Genomic DNA, 20,454 nt, shown 5'->3' on the forward strand with positions numbered 1-20,454 from the left:
TAACCTGTGACAATGTTTGGGGAAAAAAAAAAGAAAACTGTCATGATAAGCCTTGAAATGTGCAAGCAGTTCTGCACTAATGGTCCTGCTTTTCTCTTTATGGTCTTTTGTTAGGTGGCAAGGAACCAGCGAGTACACAACTTAGAGTACCCCTACCTGATGGACAAGGTGTCAGCATTACCAGCAGAGACATCCAATTGTGCAGCAATGTGTTTTGATTGTGATCCTTCGACCATCGCAAATGAGTGTGTCCACATGTTCCAACATTGCATGACTCACAGCTGTGTGTGTGGTCAGCTGGAATGCGAGAGATCTGGCAGGTTTGCACAACCTTGTTGCAATATGACAGATGACTTGCCCAATGACCCACTGTGCTTTTGTTCACTGCTGGGTCTCCATAGACATTCTGCAAGTGCCTATGAATATTTCTGATGCTCTGGTTTTCCATCGGAAGAAACTCAATGACAGCTTAGACTGCACCTTCGTTACAGATGCCATTTTGAAGGCTACATATAGCGCTGCCACCTATTGGTACTGCATGAAACTATAGTGGGTGAAGCAGGGATATTCCACGATGTCTCACAGCAAATTCTGAGTTTTTTTCAAGTGAAATTGGCTGAGGAAAAGAAGTATTGCATTACTTATTAACACCCGTCATACTATAGCTGAGACAAGTTCTTTGTTTAAAAACAGCTGAAAGTTTGTAATTCCATAAACACTGTTCAGTGGTGCCTATTGAGAGCCTGAACTGCTATTAACCATAAGTCTTGCACGAAGTGTGTTTAAAACAAAATAAAGTCTAGAATGACTAATGAGCCCCATACAGTATTGATATTACTTTAAAATTCCTAATTTTTGAGTGATGGTTCTTGAAGTAAATAACTGTCCAGCAAATTGAGAATAAATGCAAGTCTCGATTATTCATTGCTCAACAAACATAAATATATGTCCCAACTATGGCCAACACAAACAATTAACATGCAATAATACTTACATTTTCACAGTTAGCATCCTTTCCACATCAAATGTTCCCTCTTGAGCACTCTTGGCATTCAAGGCAAATATATTTTTTTAGATGTAGACTCGTTACAGCAGTACTGTTCTAATCCCACAACAGAACACCACATGATGACTGATACAACAAACTTAATTAAGTCTAGAAAACAGTTTATTCTAATGAGTACACTAGCCATGGAGTGGCTCACAACAACAATCTGATAACACATTTGCAGAGATAAACGTGTAATTGAGGTAGAGCTGGCCGGACCTGTCTGTAAAGCTGTTGGGTGGCTGGCAGACCACACGGACAAGAAGCTGCCTGCTCATCCACGAGTGGCAGCCTCTGACAGTTGTTGAACTTCTAGCTGCATCTGCTGATGACTTCTGTAGCCTGCATCAAGTCTGCGCCACAGATCTTAGGTGTGGCTTTATGTGGGTCAATTTATGTGGGTCACTACACCCCTCCTCCCTCCTTGGGAGTGGGGGGGGAGGGGGGGGGGGCAGAGCATTGCTGATCCCCAGGGTGAGTTGCGGAAGACTGCAATCTGGAGATAGTGTCCATGTCCATGGAGGCCAGAGGGCTGAGCAACCCCTGGTTGCTAGAGACCTAGGGATAAGGGCAGAAGTAGCCGGCATTACGATGGGCAAGAAGCGCCCCCACGCCATGATCTGTAGCATCCGTAGCCAAAAACAGTGGTTTTTTGGGATCAAAGTTAGGTAGACATGGTGCTGACTAGAGGTGTTTGTTCAGCATAGTGAATGCCTGGTTGCGTGCAAGGGGCAAGCAAAAGGAGCACATTTGTGTAGAAGGGGATGCGGTGGGTGCGTGATGATAGATGTCCTGCGAATGAACCGATGATGATAGGCAATTTTACCTAAAAAAAAGCCTGCAGTTCGTGCAGTGACAAGGGATGCAGCAGGTCCATATTGGTTCTGACTAGACTCTCCACGTGTCAAACCCCCCTGCCTCAAGGTGCTTAGGTACTCAAGAGACAGTTGGAAAAAATTGGACTTCTGCAGATTGCAGTGGGGGACCCATGGCCCGGGGTTTTTGAAAGAGGACCCAGAGGCTGTGCGGGTGGTCACTCATAGTATGTCCTGTAATGATCCAGTCATGAAGATAATTAAAGCAGTGCAGACTAATGGACGTGACCTGTTCCAAATAGCGTTGAAAAATAGCAGGGGCACGTGCTACCCCAAATGTCGATGGTGTTGATAAAGGCCAAATTACTTGTTAGTGACCATGATATACTCGGGCTCATCATCCAGGATAATTGGTGATATGCCTTTTGGCACGAAAAAATCTAGGATGAGCTGACTACGTCAAGGTAGTGAGCACTTGAAAGTCTGTGGCACACCCAAGGCCCTGCACAAAGATATCCTGAAATTCTGTGCACAAGAGATTCCAAAGACTGATAGGGAACCTCGGCAACTACTAACGGTATGGAGTTTGTGACCGAAAAACCTGAGGCTTGGAAGGCATCAAACCCAAAAAAGTTCGCTGAACTAGTGTCATGGACAACAATAAAGGTAACAGGTCGAGTCACTGATTCAAGATGACTTCCACTATGAATTGGCCAAGGAGGCACTCGGTGGTTATTATATTATCCCTGAGGTGTGGATTTACCAGTGACAACTGCGGAGAGCCGAGGTCTGAATATGTTTGGATATTAAGCAGGGAAACTGTTGCGCTAGTGTCTACCTGCAGGAACAGCTGTCTTGAGAGAACCAAAATTTTGATAAGAAGCTTATTGGAATCATGATCAAGGACCAGCCCTGACAATGACACTTATCTGAGTATCCATATCCATGGTCTGTGATGCTGCATTCTGTGCAGTTGAGTGGCAGATTACCACAATGTGGCCTTTTACCTGACACTTGTGACAGACAGTCCAATGCTGGGGACACACTTGTCTATCATATTTGGTGTAACACATCGCACATGATGGCAACAGGGAGCAGAGGCTGGAATGCTGCGTATGTGCTGTACAGTAACTGCCGGAGCAGCCGACTTGCACTGCTGTGATGTCATCCTCGAATGTAGGGGATGCAACTGAGTCACCTCGTTCTGCCACAATATTGCACCAGACTTCCTTGCTGGCCAGCGACTTGTGACACCTCATACGACTGGGAAATTGATAAAATCTCGTCGAGGGAGGGCTTCTCTAACTGGAGGGCCCGTTGCTGAACTTCCTTATCAGGGGCGGAGTTGTTGATAACATTATGAACCGTGACATCCACATATGACACTTTTGTCTTGTCCTTGACAAAATGGCACTTGTGACTAAGGCCGTGGAGGGTCGTGACCAAGGCTTGATAAGACTGGTAGGACTTTTTCTGGCATTGTAAAATTCGACCCTAATGACCATGACACATGTGCAGCAGTGATAATAGGAAGACAACAGTGGACATATGGCATCAAACGACATTGAAGAAGGTTCCTGCAATGGGGTCAACTACTGCAACGCCTGATACGAGGTGGGAGAAATCCAGGACAAAAACAGTGCCTGACATACCTCCAAATCAGTAATGTGAAAGGCATGAAAATACTGTCATTGGGTGGTGTTTGTACTCCTTCCAGTCTTCTGATGACTTGTCAAACAGTGGGAACTGAGGAGGAAAAGGAGCCGGAGAGCCACACCAGCAAAGCCTGTTGCATTGTTGCTGTACCAATGTTTGTATCAGAGACTCCATGTGACAAAAAAATGTGAATACCAACTGCATTACAAAAAACACGTGTAGGTATGACCCTACTCATCACCAATGTATTCTAATCCCATTGGAGAACACCTCGTTATGACTGACACAACAATCTTTATTACATCTAGAAAACAACTTACTGTAATGGGTACACTAGCCATGGAGTGACTCACAGTAACTATCTGATAACACACATGCAGAGTAAACATGTAACTGAGTTAGAGGTGGCCTTGCCTGTCTGTAAAGCCATGAGCCAGGTGGTAGATTGCACAGAAGAGACACTGCACAGGCATTCACGAGTGGCGGCATCTGACTGTTGTCGAACTTCTTGCTTCGCCTGCCATCTGCTGTGGCACGCCTTATGACTGGATGCCCGGATCTCAGGTGGGAATCGATACATCATCATTCTCACCTCAGCCTTCACTGGACGTAATTACCCCATCAGCGTATTTTAAAAGCAGATTTCCCAGGCCATCTCATCCAATCCTGGTACTGCTGATCTCTCCAAACAACAACTTAGGAGTTCATCTCGTTACCATCTGGTCTTGAGTGTATCAGCTATTTTGTTAAAGTTGTGGCTTCTTGAAATCAAACCCTGGAATGTCGATTCTGTCTGGCATCAGACCCTACACTTCTTTTGCACCCATTTCCCTGCCCCTGTGACCACCCTCCGCTGTGAGACTTGCCCTGTGCACCCTCTTACCACCACCTATACCAGCCCTTTTATTTTCTGACCTGTCTACCCTCCCACCACCCTCCTCCGCCACCACTTCCCCCTCCATCGCACATATCTACCACATATAATGCACTTAGCTTTCCACTCTTATTAACTGTTGCCCGATGTTTTATCAGTAATTGCTCTTGCTTGTCACCCTATCTTCCCCCTTTATACTCTCAGGTTTTCAAATCTTGTCCAGTGCAGTCCCCAACAATCAGTCTTTCCTTCTCATCCCATCTGGTAAGCCTCCCCTGACCTGGTGTTCTGAGCAACTTTTCCATAACTCTCCCGATTTCCTAAACCTCACCAGCCTTTTCCTTCATCTCTCTTCCTTTCCCCTTTCCTTCAACCCTTCTACCAGGAGGAGGAGCCACTGGCCACGGAAGCTTGCACATTTCCTTAACCTTAAAGGGTATTTTCTCCGGCTGCGACTTCGTGAGTAGATTTTGTATCTGTCCAGTTGTATTTAAAAAATTGATTAATTGTATTGATATATACAGAGTGGTCAGAAACAGACTGAAATGCTTGTTAGGTTGTTGCATTGTAAGTTGTGCTGAGAAATAATCGTTAAGGGAAAAAGTCAATACATAACACCATTTCTGTGTTAATTAGCCTAGAAGTTATCCATCAGGCTGGTGCACACAAAAATTCAAGTGACCCACTATATAGATTTAGTGTCAGTTGTTTTCATAGTATAGATGATAGCGCACGAGACTGCGCAGCATTTGGCTCGGGTTTGATCATTACTACCGTCCCATGTCCAATTTTTGTATCACTCTCTTGTTTGGTTTTAGGAAACTAAACGAAGAACACGGTTGGTGACACTGTCTGTGGTGGACTGCTTGAATTTGCTCATGCAAAGGTGTGATTGGATAACTTCAATGCTAATTAACTCAGAAATGGCCCAATGTATCGAATTTTTTCTTAACAATTATTTCTCAGTGCAACCTATCCTGCAATGCCCTTATAAGCTATTCAGGCTGTTTCTGGCCACCTTAAAAGTAACATTGCTTGCAAAGCCCCAAACAAAATTAAAATAGCCACAAAACAGCATTATATTAAAGCACTTCATGCTGGGCTGAAGCTAGCCAATATCCTTCCTAAAAATCTCACAGCTCTTCGTGTTACCAAATTGCAAGCCCATCTTAAAAGACTTTCAACTTAAAATCCATTTCCTCTGCTAGATATGTTCTTTGTCATCATGAAAAGTGAACTGCTTTCTAAGTTGCTGATAGGCACAACAAAAAGACTGTCACAAGTAAAGCTTTCGGTCATTAAGGACACACGCACGCACGTGCGCCCGAACGCAACTCACACACATGGCCACAGTCTCAGGCAACTGAAACCAGTCTTGCCAAAGACTGCAGTCGTTTGTGTTGTGTGAGTTGCATTCGCGCGCAAGTGCGTACACCTGTGTGTGTGTGTGTGTGTGTGTGTGTGTGTGTGCGTGTGCGCGCGCGCGCGCGCGCGCGCGCTTGCGGGCGTGCGGGCGCACGCGCGCACACACACACACACACACACACACACACACACACACACACACACACACACACACACACACAGGTGTACGCACTTGCGCGCGTGTCTATGTCTATTGTTGACGAAGGCCTTAATGGCCGAAAGCTTTATTTGTGACAGTCTTTTTGTTGTGCCTACCTGTGACTCAGCATCTCCGCTGTATGGTGAGTGACAACTTTCCTTTTCATAATATTGTTATATTCCATCCTGGATTTTCCATTGTTTGGTTGTTGTACTACTTCCTAAATATTTCAGGATCGTAGTATTAGGTAATTCACACGGAATCTAATGATAGTAAAAAAGTGTTACACAGTTTCTTATATATCGACAAATGTAAAGCATACTAAAATTTAAAATTTATTATTAAACTCAAAAGTTTATAAATTGTAAACTTCAATGTTCATACTTGATCTACTCAGAAGAACAAACTGCATCATGACATGTAAAACTGATGATTACTTGATGTCAAGTAAAAATTATTACTGTTATTTACTGGACTAAAACTGTGAATTTAACGTTTACATGATTATTTGATGATTGTTTAGTATCTCTTTATCTGTTGCAGTATGGCTGCTGATCAGTTTTGTCTCCGGTGGAATAACTTCCAAATTAACATAACCTCAGCTTTGGAAAGCTTGAAGAGTGATGAGGATCTGGTGGATGTGACACTAACATGTGATGGACAGAATGTCAAGGCTCATAAAGTTATACTCTCAGCCTGTAGTCCTTACTTCAGGAATGTTTTCAAGGTAACAGGGATACACGAATACTTTCTGTGTGTGCGCGATAAAGAGGAAGAGCATATATTACGCACCTGTGACAAATTTTTAATTCTTTGTTCCACGTGGATTTCCGTAAAACATACTTTTCCTGCTGCATGAACTTAGAGAGCAGCAGTGCATCAAGAGCACAGCGAGTGGGATCCGGGAGTAGAGCCTATGGCTGGAAACTGAAAGGTCATGGGATCGAATCCTGGCTGAGTCACTTTTCTCACTGTGCCTTTTAACCTAGCATTAATTTCAGACTGACAGTCTGCTTCCCTCATAATAGCAATCACAATTCCCATTCTTAATTCACTGCAGTTTCTTCGAACAGTGGTCTGTGAGTTACTTAGTTTTGAAATATTGTAATAAATAAGACAAATAACGAAAAGATAACCACCTCATCAACAGGCTGTGATATGATACTTAAAATTTCAAATGATCAAATATTTTAAACCAATAGTTTCCCTGCAATCATTTGAAAACAACAGTGTAGCAAAAAAGCTTGTGAATCCAAAATATGCTGTGTTTTATTCTTTATGCTACAAGTGAAACGTTTTTCAAAAAACTACTTCAGCAACTTTGCTTCATTTACATACAGTACATTCTTCTAGCAACATAGCAGATGATTCAGCTTTCAGCTATCTGCTTTCCTTAAATCAAATCCAGATGTGGTCACGATTCTTTGGTGGCATGGCGAAGACATCTGCCATAAAGAATAGATGACAAAGAATTGCGACAGTGAATCTCAACAGTGCATTACAATGCGTACTAAGCTTCATAAGAGGAGTGCTCTAACCAAGCTTTAAATCTGCATTGTGTGTTTTTCCATATTTTTTTATGTATTACTCTAGTGTACAGTATATTCAATCACACACACACACACACACACACACACACACACACACACACACACACGTACACACATGATTGGCATACAATATGTACACTGGTTGCAAACGTATTGCTTACATTAAGATGTGCTTCCATCATTCTGTGTGATGTCACTCCAAAAGCCAATTCAATATGGAACACCCAACATTCATGACTCAGACAATTTCCCTGCTGTACACTGCTTACATCATGTAAGTTGTTTGAAATTGATGATATTGAGTTACTTAACACTGTTCTCTGAAATTTATTTGTAAATCTATGTGTGCTGTAGCCCCGAACAAAGTATGCAACTCCACATGAGTTGTCTGGCCGTAGGTACTTAATTCTATCCGTGCGAAGCTGGGGCAGTTCGCTACTACACTGTACAAATGTAATTATTTATATAGACAATTAATGCATTCCGGGAATCAAGAATCTTTATAATTTTTGCTGTTATCCATATTGACACTAGCAGAATATCGGCCCCAGGGATTCCAAGATTTTCGAGAATGTTTTAATTTCAGTGATATAAATGCGACATAAAGTTGTGCAGGAGACAGGTGACCATTATTAAAATAATCAGTAATTCTCCATTCAGGCTGACTGGATCACAATTGTAAAAGTCAAACATCAAGCAAGGAATGATTTTATTGCTCATTTAATGTGTTTCGGAATTTATCCATCATCAGATATCCAGGAGCAGTTACTGCATGTAGATATGGCGATTCAAGTTGTATGTGAAACAAACATTCACATACTAGTCTTTGAATGTTTGTATACAAACAATTTGAATCGCCGTATCTAAGTGCATTAATCACTCCTGAATTTCCAATGATGGATAAATTCTGAAACACATTAAATGAGCAGTAAAGTCATTCCTTGCCTGATGTTTGACTTTTACCAATATGATCCAGCCAGCCTGAATGCAGAACTACTGATCATTTTAATTTCAAGTTTGATAACAAATGAAAAAAGAAATATATTTTTCATGTGATATAATTACAAATTAACAATTTTTTCCTTTATTTGTTCTGTGAAAATGTACTTTTTGCCAAATTTCATCATTGTAGATAAACGGGAAGCACCCTATAGGTTTTGATGAGTGAGTTTGCATCAAAATATGTGACATAAGTTTCCGTACCTTTTGATTGCATTGACGTAGAAGTATCATTTTTTTACACTGCCAAGGGACCATATACCTCATATATGACACAAATTTAAACTTGATACAGCTACCCATTCCTGAGAAAAGGGGTTGTTAACAGCTGACAGACAAGCAGAAAGATGGACAACAAAACGATCTTATAAGAGTTGCCGGCCGCATTGGCCGTGCGGTTAAAGGCGCTGCAGTCTGGAACCGCAAGACCGCTACGGTCGCAGGTTCGAATCCTGCCTCGGGCATGGATGTTTGTGATGTCCTTAGGTTAGTTAGGTTTAACTAGTTCTAAGTTCTAGGGGACTAATGACCTCAGCAGTTGAGTCCCATAGTGCTCAGAGCCATTTGAACCATTTTATAAGAGTTCTGTTTTTCCCAGTTGAGACACAGAACTGTAAAAGAAATCAAGGAATAAGAGGAATGCAGTGAGCGTTCATTGGTTATAACTACTGTAATTTGATGATGGTAATATTAAGATACTGTTGAGTTAGAGTGGCATCTGTTGTGCAGCCACCGGGAGAGTTCCTGCAGTGGTAAAGGAACTACATTCACCTTCAGGAGGATGGCAGTTCTAATCCCTGTCTGGCTGTCGAGATTTAGGTTTTCTGTGCTTTTCCCTTAAGGCATGTACCAAGGTAGTTTCTTTGAAAAGGACATGGACAATTTCCTTCCACATACCTCCCAAGTCCAACCTCGTGCTCTGTTTCTAACAATCTGATGATAGGACTTTAAACACTAACCTGCCTTCTTTTTCATGCAACCGTCCAACAAAAATTGCTACTTGCCAAGCTGCTAAACATAAATTTAAGTGTTTAAATCTCACTGAACAGATAATCTGTAGAAATAGTAAATTGATACACTTTGAACACTGGACGTAGACAATTTGTAGGAGTGGTAAATTGATACACTTTGAACATTAGACAAGGTGTACCTGGAACGTGATATAAGATTTATCAGTTTAACCAAACATACATTATGTTAGGGGTATAAGGGCAGATATTTCAATTGATGACTGAGGACAGTGTACTGAACAACATTACATCACTATTCTCTTAATTTGCAGACTAATAATTATAGCCATGACAAGTAGTATGTTTTTACTCCTAACACCCTGTTACAACATGCAATACCTCAAAATTATTCTCATGTGCACTTTCCCCTTGCGGGCCTGGGGGCTAGAATAGGCCCAAGGTATTCCTGCCTGTTGTAAGAGGTGACTGAAAGGGGTCTCACACCTTTCGGCCTTTATGTGATGGTTCCCTGTAGGGTTTGACCTCCATTTTTAAAAATTTTCCCGAAGAGCGAGCCAATTGGGGAAGGGCACCTTACATGGTGCATCGTGCCTATCATGCATTGAGATCTTCAGCCCGCTTTCTCGTCGTCGCATTGCCGTCCCACTCATCCTCCATCTCTTGGACGAGGACACCTTCCTGGGTTCCTCCACCCCCTACGCAGTATCATTTTCTGCGCCGACAATGACCGTGGATTTCTTTGCACCTCAGCACAACAGCACAATAGCCAGTCGTTGTGGTGGGTCGCCATGTACCCTATTGGTTGTAGCCCCCCCGACTACGCAGGGGTCGCTATGCTGATGCCTGTGCCGTTAACGCCCCACATATGCCAAGGAGTAGATGCCCATCACCCTGGGGAATCGTGACTCCTGGCAATGGCCATCCTGCCAGGTGACCTTTGCTGCGGCTGGGTGGCACCCATGGGGAGGGCCCCTGGTCGGAGTAGGTGGCATCAGGGCGGATGACGCGTGATGAGGCGGACCACATCATCCCTTGCTGCTGATCAAATGCCAGCAGTATCTAACTGTTCTAAGTTTCAGTACAGTGCACGGAAGTATGATCCTAAATTGTTCCCATCCCTGGCCACACCATGGGAACACCAGGCTAAGGATGGCAGTGAATCTTATTTGCCCCAGTACCTCGTATGTATGAGAGTTGATGGGGACTCCTTTGTCTCGATGACGCCTCCGTTTCTTGTAGAGCATTTAGAGGACAAGTTCGAGGAGATGGAGGGCTTGTTCCAAATGCAGTCAGGGAGATTCTGGCGTGCACTTCCAGCTGTTGGTATAGTGTTACTAAGGAAATAGTTGAATTTAAATTAGCAAGTGACCTTATAAGTAGAGATGGAGGTTTTTGCTTAAATTCCGTGTGGACTCCTGCTCTCCCCCCTGTCAAAAAACAGAAGGACAAAGGTTATGTTACCTCACCTGTCAGCTATTAATATTCACTGTCGATAACTTTTGATGTCAGTCATCTTTGGTTATGTGGTGGTGCTAGTGTTTACGGCATGTGGCTTTCGTGCCTCTGTGTGTGTGGTCTTTTTTTCCGGGATATATGCTGCAGACAGAGGCTATAAATTTCCTTCCTTGCACGGTGCTTTCTGGCTACTTTTGAACCTTGAAAGTGACAAGGTGTGCATTTTTCAAAATTTTGGCAGTTGTTGAAGATGTCACCCCACTGCATTCCTGGAAGTTATTTGAAACTTTTATGCATCAGGAGAAACTCAAGTTTCTCAACTGTGAGTTTGTTCGTAAACCAACACTTCTAGCAATTTTTCTCATTGTTCATTTTTAGTGAATTGCAAGTAAGTAAATTAAACAATCTTTCAAAAGAATCTATATCCGTATCTGAGTGCATTTGCTTTCATTCAGTTGTAAAACACTCTTTAATTTTGTTATAATTTGTTTTTATGTCAGCAAAATTTCTGATTGACTCTATCCCATTTTTACATAATGCTTTGTTCTGAGGTTGCCATTAAGTGTTTATAGCACATAACTCACATTTGGTACCATCCTCCTCCTTCTCCTCAAAATTACTTCCTCTCTGACCCTCCAAATATTGATGGATTTTGAAATCTGTATGCATGCAACAGCATGTGCTACCAATATGTTCCAAAATGCTGTGCATAAAAATGGGATTTTTCTGCAGCTCATACCTCGAATTCTGTTGGTGATTGAAAGGTAGGATCAAATGTTTTGAATAGCCCTCGGGACAGGGATCATTCGTATATCCAACAGAAGGATTGTGTTGCTGTAGGTATCCTACGGTATAGGGTCAATTTTGAAATATTGCACACTTCCTCCAGCTTAGGCAAATAGAGCAAATTGGATCGTTCTATTTGCATTAGATGTGGTGTACAGAAGCACCGTAAGGGCCATTTAGTCCTTGAGCAGTTTCTGGGGGAAAAACAGTCACAATTTTTTGCTGTTGACAGCAGATATCTAAATAATTAATAACAAAATTATCATCATTGGGTTGGCTGCCTTGCGGCAGGTTTTGACTGCATAGCTCTCTGTGCTTCTCTGTCTTCTGCGTTCCTGTTCATTCTTTGGTACCCTCCTTGTGGCCTGCTGACATCATCCAGCATATGGAACCTTCCTCTGCCCTTCCCTCTCTTTCCCAGAACGAAACCCTCAATTGCCTCTACTCTTAGAAGGCAATCTTTTCTTAAATTGTGGTGTATCCAGTTTAGTTTCCTGTTCTTCACTGTTAGCAGCATCCTCCATTCTTCTCCAGATCTCCTCATTACTACTTCATTCCTGACTATCAGTCCAGCTGATCTTCTCCATTCCACGCCATATCCTCATTTCACAAGTTTCAATTCTGTTCTCATCCTGCTTTCTCAAAGTCCACGTTTCTGCTCCATACAAGGCCACTCTCCCTATTAAGCACGTTGCCTCCCTAATTCCTTGTTTAAACAACTAGTTAGGAGTCTTCTCTGCATTTGAAATGCTTCTTTCGACAGAACCTTTCTCACTTTGATATCTTGTTGGCAATCCATGTCTTCTTTAAACCAACTTCCCAAATACTTGAATGCTCTTACATATCTATGATTTCTAATAATCCCATTTTTTAAGTGTGAAGACCACGGGACATTCTACCTAGTATCACAGGCATCAAAATTAGGTCTTCAAATTCTTAATGGGAGGCTACATCAAATGCTGGAAGAAGCACTTGGTGAACAATATGGTTTCATAAGGGGAGAGGGAACACGAGATGCCATTGGACTTCTAAGAACCATCAGCGAAAGATACATAGAAAAGGGCAAAGAAGTGTATGCTGTCTTCAGAGACCTTGAACAGGCCTTTGATAGAGTGCAGTGGGATAAGCTGTTAGATATCATGAAAAAGAGGGAGTGAAGTGGAAGGAGAGAAGATTGATTGCAAATCTGTACCTGAATCAGAAAGCTTGGGTACGAATAGGTAATGAGATCTCTGAAGACAGCACGACTGGGAGAGGTGTTAGACAGGGCTGTTGTCTCTCGCCGATCCTGTTTAACATCTCTCTGGAGGAAGTACTGGAAAGCTGTTTGGGTGGGACAAGAGTCATCAGGATAGGTGGGTGGAAAATTGAACGTATAAGATTTGCAGATGACATGGCGATCCTCGCAGAAAATCAAGAGACGCTGACCCAAATGATAAATGAACTGAATGAAGCCTGTGCAGTATATGGTATGAAAATTAATAAAAAGAAAACCAAAAGCATGGTCACAGGCTTAAAGAAAAGAAATAACGAATTGCTCAAATTTTATCGGTACACTCTCTAGGCATTTATCTAGAATTGCCATCTTCCCATTTTAAAATTTTTTTATCTGTTATTGAGAAACACCCCAAAACAATTGTGTTTGGGTACCAGAACGGAGACGTGAATTCGAAGATGGCTATGCAGAGCAAATGGTTTTAATTTTTATGATACATTCCTAAGATCCCAATTTCCAACAACCTGGAAACTTTGTTTGATATCTTTATCTGTTTCCAAGATACAGAGGCTTTAAGCTATCCTACCCACACGCATAAAATCCATTGCCGCGTGAAAACATAGGCTATGGAGTCACATAGCATGAAGAAATGCACTCAGTTATCATTAGGAGAGTTCTAGGAATCCCACATTGAGGCACTGAGGCACATACAAAATGTTTATGCGTGTAAAATCTGGTCTGAGGTGTAAAATTGGTTTTGCGCTATTTCAATTTCAAATAAGAAAACTATCAAAATTTTACTCGCCCATAAACTTCATTTCATGTGATTGACATGCCCTGCTGGAGCAGAGAAAAGGAAGGGTACGAGCAGAAAAATGCTCCTATCGGAGCACAAAAAAGCTGAATATGCTCCTGTTTAGAAGACTCTGACTGAAAAGTGGGGTTGAGTAAAAGAGACGGGCACAGTGATAGTGGATCATAGTTGACAGTGACAGAACAGTGCTAGGAAAAGAGTGAAGCAGACAGTGCCAGTAAGGCAGAAGCAAAGAGATGGAGAAAGTGCAAGTGAGTGAGAGCCAGTGATAATGAGAGACAGTATATGACAATGACAACAAGGATGACTGAGATAGTGGCAATGAGAAGACAGCAGCAGTGGGAGGGAGTGAATAGCATCAGCAAGAGAGAGCAATAGGGAAAAGGTGCTGCAGAAGATAGAATGAGGCAGCTGGTATCCCACTTTCCAGTCAGAGTCTTTTAACCACGAGGATATTTACCTTTTTTGTGCTCTGATAGGAGCATCTTTCTGTTGGTCTTAAACTTCCCAATTTTTCGCTTATGTAATTAAAATTGAATTGCATATAAACCTTCTCGTTTCATTAAAATTACGTTGTATTTCCAAAAAAATGATTATTTTTGTTGATATGTTTTCTCATTTTATTGGATTGAAAATTTCACCAACAACATTAATACAGTATCAATATTGGCAGCATGGCTTACTGTCTCTTTTTTAGGAAAATGACTAACAATGTTTCAATTCTAGGAGCCACAGTCTTGTGAGCACAGAGTATTTACAGGGTGTGGCAGTCAAACCTGCGTTTATTATTAGTGCGCAGAAGTGTTGGAAGTAGTGGGGGCGAGTAACCGAGCTCACCACTGCGTTCCCCGACACACAGCATTTCAATAGCTATGGAACAGTGGACTAAACAACAACGGTCATGTGCAGTGAAAGCGTTCTACCAAAGCAGTAGCTATGTAGCCACTCAGCGTCTTTTCTGGGCACATTTTCAAATTAATTTTAATAGGCCAGTGCCTTCGGTTGACTCAATAAAAACTTGGGTCGAAAACTTTGAAAACATCAGTGAAACAACAAGGAAAAGAGGTGGCAGAGGGCAGAGTGAAGACAGTGCATACTCCCAAGAGTGTGGAACGTGTGGGAAGAAACCTCTGGGGATCAGCGCGCAGACAGTGTTTTGCGCTTGGAATTTGTGACAGGACTGTCAGAAGGATTTTGAGGCTAGACTTAAATCACCACCCATACAAAATCCAAGTGGTTAATGCTTTGAATAAAAACAGCTTCGTGGTCTGACAGTATTTCTGTGAAAGTCTTTTGCAAATGATTGAAGAAAATGAGGAGCTTGTTCACAACCTCTGGATGAGTGATGAGGCAGATTTTCAGCTCAATGGATATGTGAACAAACAGAACTTTACATATTGGAGTGATCAGAACCCTCACCAATTCCGCGAAAGATCCATGTACTCAACCAAGGTAACAGTTTGGCATGCAGTGTCCTCATCAGGAATAATAGGCCCTAATTTTGTTGAGAATGAAAGTAGGCAATCTGTTACCGTGAATGCTAAGCGCTATTCAACAATGCTAAGGAAATTCTACATACCTCATCTTCGTCAATATGCAGTGAATGATGAAACATTATTTCAGCAAGATGGAGCAACCAGTCGCACAGCCCGCGTGAGCATTAATTTTCTCAATGAAGTTTTTCTTAACTGGGTGATTTTCAAGAATGGAGCAATTGCTTACGTCCCCCCACCCCCCCCAATCATATGACCTTACAACTTTTGATTTTTTTTTTCTTGTGAGGTTGCCTTAAGAGCAAAGTGTACGAAGAAATACCTCATGATGTTGGTGATCTCAAAACAAGAATCGGGCTGGAAATCAAGACAATCACCCAGGGCATGCTTCGCCGTGTGATGGACTGCTTCGTTAATTGCCTGCGAGAATGCCACGATCGAGAAGGATGCCATCTTGCTGATGTTATTTTCAAACAATGAAAAAAAAAGTGTTGATGTTTCTTAAATGCTTTTTAACATAGAATGTGATTGTATGAATAAAATTTTGATATCTGCATCTATGCGTATTTTACACTCATTTAAAAAATGCAGGTTTGACTGCCGGACCCTGTAGTATTTTATTATGTACTACTAAAGGGTTATTATTTTTTTAATATAAGTAGAATTGCCATTATTGCAGGAGAATCCGTGCCAGCATCCAGTGGTAATACTTAAAGATGTCCGATATGAAGATGTCCAGGCACTTCTGAGCTTCATGTATCAAGGTGAAGTTTACATTTCACAAGATAGGCTGGCACCATTCCTTCATACAGCAGAATTGCTGCAAGTACGAGGTCTTGCAGGTGCTGCTAATCCATTCAGAGAAACAGTAAGTAGGGCAGTAAAAATTATCAAACCAAGTTTTTTCATTTATTTGCTTGTTTTTGTATGTTTTATGTGTAAGGCTGTTCTCATAATAAATAATAAGGTTTCTGGGATTCATATCACATGCTATTGTAAACACTGCACAATATTTTTATGAAGCAGCTAATTGTTGTCTCCAGGTTCTGATTCAACTTGAGAGAACTGCTGCAATAACCCTATTTATGTGGTAGCTAGTTTGAAATGCTCAAGTACACAGAGGTGGTGAGGGGCAGTAACATGACTGCAGTGGAAGTTGCATCTGGAGTGCTGAATGTGAGAAACAAACTATGGAACCTGTGCTGTTTGGCTACACAGAAAGGCTTCTCCTTCCCAGGACCCATAAATGTATCATATGTGTCTGTTTGTTCATCCTCTCCTCAAGGCCCATCAATGTGTTCTTGTCAGATCCATTATTCTGCAACTGATGAAGTATTAACCATTGCCTATGGGAAGGATTTCCACACTTTACAAAGCTGATAGTTTATATATCCCTGTTTATTGGTTTCTTCACTTTAAATCAATTACTCATTTAATGATGAAGTTCCAATACTCTGAGATGACCAAGATTACCTTGGTTTCTTCCTACTTCACATGGTGTCATTTTATCTACCCAGTGGTCATCAAAGCCAATCAGGTACCTGTTTCTTCCTATTGTTCATTTTTTTCTTTGAAAAAATTGAGGTATCTTTTATCAGTAAGGCAATTTATGGTTTATGTTAAAATTTGTTTTAGAAAATCCTCTTAGGACTTCTGTTCAGAATAGAGGGTCATCCTGGAAGCAGGGCTGTCATACAGTTGGACAAATATAGTATGTTGGTGTGAGGATGGAAATGGGAGGATAATTTGATTAGGAAGATGCATAAGGGTGCATTAGATGAAAGTCTTAGCTTGTATCATAGACCCCAGAAATAGTAGACTATTGTGAAGAAATAAAAATTGTTTCTACAGCATCTGATTCACCTTGAGTTGGATGTACTTAAATGTAGATTCTTTTCATTGATACAAGGCTGATAAAAAAATTTCTGTGATGAAATTTTTATGATGTCATGTAGTTTGGAGTGAAGCAATGAAATTCATATTAGCAGTTTTTTAGTTTTTACTTAAAGTATACAAAATACAAATTTCAGGATCCTGTTTCAATGAGCAAGGAAAAATTATATTTACTATACCTCTCTCTACAGTTGTCTTGATAGCTAAATCTATGTGTGAAATGTTGATATTAGTAGACTTTTCATCACTGTGTCAAAACCACCCAGTATTTCTTTGTCAAGTATGGACAAAAATAACATGTGAGATTAATTTATTGTCTCTTTTGTTGAGTGATGGATAATGTAGCATATTCATCCATCTATTTGACAACCATCATTTTCAAGGTTATGCTGCTCTTGATCCAACATAACCGCTGCTATTTGGCGCCAGGTATATGGGTCTGCAAGACCCAACACTTGAAGAGTATCAAGAATATGAGTGGATTTGTCAAATAAAACACTTTCACACAACAGATTTCAAACTTTTATTTTATTTGGCTACTAGTTCTGGCAATTTATTACGCAATCTTCAGGCCGCCTGACCGATGGGTAGGAAGACTCCAAATTCGGTTCCGGTCAAAATAGGGGCCAGCATTCAAAGACCGATACCTGTAAATTTGTGCTCGATACAGCGATCACTTCAGATGAGGTTTCAAATCAGACAGCTGAAAGGTGTTTGATTTGACATTCTGTACTGAACAGCTGAGTCCCACAACCATCTCTGAGAAGGGGGACATACAGAGATGAGTGGATTTTGTTGGCCACAGGTGTGCATAGGACCAGCCCCATGGCCAGTCTCTCCGCTGAGGTTTGTGATCTGCCACTATACAGCTGTTGGCAACTTCTTGTTGTAAATCATCTGTGCAGGTTCTTGTCTCATCTATAGTCACCTGCCATCTGTATTCCATGTGACAAAATGTCCACATGCTGAAACTCATTCACAATTTATACTCTTGTTGTTATCTAAATGTCAGTCCTTACCCAGAGGTGGAGCCAGCTGCCACCCTGATTAATTACAAATCCCACAGTTATTTTAAATAATGAAAAGTGTGAAGGTAACCACTCATTGTATAGTTGAAACACATAAACAACACTGGAAATGTTGCTTAGCTTTCAGAAAATGTTCTCATTCAGAACTTTCTTTATTCTGGCACTGCAGCCAGTCAGTATTAGGTTAGTCCAACTGATCTGCAGCACCAGTACACTGTCATTGGCTGGCATAATGTAACTCTCTCTCTCTCTCTCTGTCTGTGTGTGTGTGTATGTGTGTGTGTGTGTTTTGCGTTGTGTTTAATTTGATGTACCATCCTTTTTTTATTGATTTGTTTCTGCTTTCTTTGCACAATTGCAGCAGCAGCAGCAGTCACCTGCACCACCACCACCGCCGCCACCACCAACAGCACTGCAACCTCAGGTGACCACATCTCATTCAAAGCAACGCAAACCAGTCTCCTTACCTTCAGTCCCACCCCCTGTTTCTCCACACCTCCACACACATACTCGCCCAAGTTTACCAGCATCACCAGCCTTCATCACATCTGAGCAGCCAGCTACAGTATCACCAGAGTTACCAGTTCCTGTGAGTGTTTCACCTACTCTCTCTCAGCCATCAAGCCCTCAGCATGATGATACTCCTGTACCACTGTCCAAAAGGCGCAAAGCATTCCCACGCCGCTTTGCAGTTACACCCATACCACCACAGTTGTCCTCTCAGGAGGAATTCTCTGCTCCTCCACATCAGACTGCTTCACAGACTCCTGCAGTTCCAGACAGCCCACTGCATGACCTGCCTGTCACAATAAAAAAGGAACCAATATGTCAGGATGAGGGGGATATACAGGAGGAACAGACTGTCAGGGGAATGGATGGGAACGGCAGCCCGTCAGCTTCTGGTGCGTCAGAAGATACAGACTGCTTTGGAAGCAATTTGGGTGATGAGGATTCTCGTGGAGTGCCACTGAAGGAAGAAAGTAGAGGCTCATCTCCTCCAGCCTCTCAGCAACAGAGCATGCTCATGCGGTCATTGTCTGGGGCACCACCACAGCATACTGCTGTGCATGAAGGTGAGCTATAATTGTCTAATGTATTGTAGAATATTGTAAAAATTTGAAGCTCAGCTACAACAACACTTCTTGCCTGCCTACAGCATGTACCTGCAAGTAACTTCAACATAATAGCTCCTCAACACTGATGTTATAGTGCCAATCATTTTTATTTATGATGTATAATAAATATTTTGTCCCTGTCAGGAAGTTTTAATTATATTATTTCATTTGAATGTTGTCACAAGGAAAAATTAATTAATAGGAGCCAAATAACAAACAACAGAAAGTAAATTGTTATATATTATTTTAGTGTAATGTTGTTGTTGCATCAATAGTTTCTTCTGCATCTCATAATAAATTTCAAAGTTTCTATGGCCTCTAATAAGAGCCATGAATGGGGTAATTAGAGAAAAAACCCCATAAATGGTGAAGGGAATGAATCAGACAGTAAGTCAAAAAAATTTCCTTCAGAAGAAACAGCCTGTAATGTTCTTCCCTATTTGTTAAAAATGTCATAGTCTCAAAAAAGTTCCCAGGAGTTTCCATCATCAATGAAGTTCGCATGAAATGAATTCCATAAACTCTGCATTCTTCCCAGTGCTCTGTTGCCTTACAAAGATGAAAAGAATGTTATGTCTTACAAGCTACTGTAACTCTGAAGGTTATAGAAGGACAGTGGAATAAAATAGTAATTGAGATCCTGTTTGTGCTGACATGTCATCTTCGTCTATACGCAGAAAGCCACATTGTGGTGGTTGGGTGAGAGTACTTTGTGTATTATTGCCATTTTCACGTTTGTTACGAATGATGCATGAGAACTACTACTTTGAGTAAGCCTCCATGTTGTTGTTGTTATTGTGGTCTTCAGCCCAGAGACTGGTTTGATGCAGCTCTCCAAGAACATATGCTCTTGAAATTCTAATACCACCATCTTGTACAATGCCGATCTGGTAGCATATGCCCCTGGATGTTGATGAGCAACTTTGAGTTGCTTTCACACTTGCTAAACAAACCCAGGATGAGACATGAGCTACTCTTTTTTAGCACTTTACTATTTCCTATATCAGTCATACTAGGTAAAGGGAGTAATAATGTAGTAGTAGTACAGCAAGGGTATCTGTAAGCTGTCTCCTTCATATGTGGATGAAGTATCCTGAAGATTCTTTCAGTAAATCCCAGTCTGGCATCTGCCTTTCCTTTGATTGAGTCTGTGTAAGATGATAGCAGCACTGACGCC

The 20,454-nt window shown here is 41.5% G+C and overlaps 1 protein-coding gene across 1 annotated transcript in view; it reads left to right on the forward strand.

Moving 5' to 3' along the window:
- The window catches only part of LOC124711490 (broad-complex core protein isoforms 1/2/3/4/5-like), a 228,654-nt gene that overhangs the window by 11,183 nt on the left and 197,017 nt on the right, over positions 1-20,454 (forward strand). The window contains exons 2-4 of the mRNA XM_047241600.1: positions 6,501-6,684; positions 15,921-16,109; positions 18,524-19,235. Coding sequence (XP_047097556.1) covers positions 6,502-6,684; positions 15,921-16,109; positions 18,524-19,235 — 1,084 coding nt within the window. The 5' untranslated portion in view covers position 6,501. The remainder of the gene's footprint in view (positions 1-6,500; positions 6,685-15,920; positions 16,110-18,523; positions 19,236-20,454) is intronic.

Source organism: Schistocerca piceifrons, chromosome 8 (genome assembly GCF_021461385.2).
Source record: "Schistocerca piceifrons isolate TAMUIC-IGC-003096 chromosome 8, iqSchPice1.1, whole genome shotgun sequence".
Classification (NCBI taxonomy): domain Eukaryota; kingdom Metazoa; phylum Arthropoda; class Insecta; order Orthoptera; family Acrididae; genus Schistocerca; species Schistocerca piceifrons.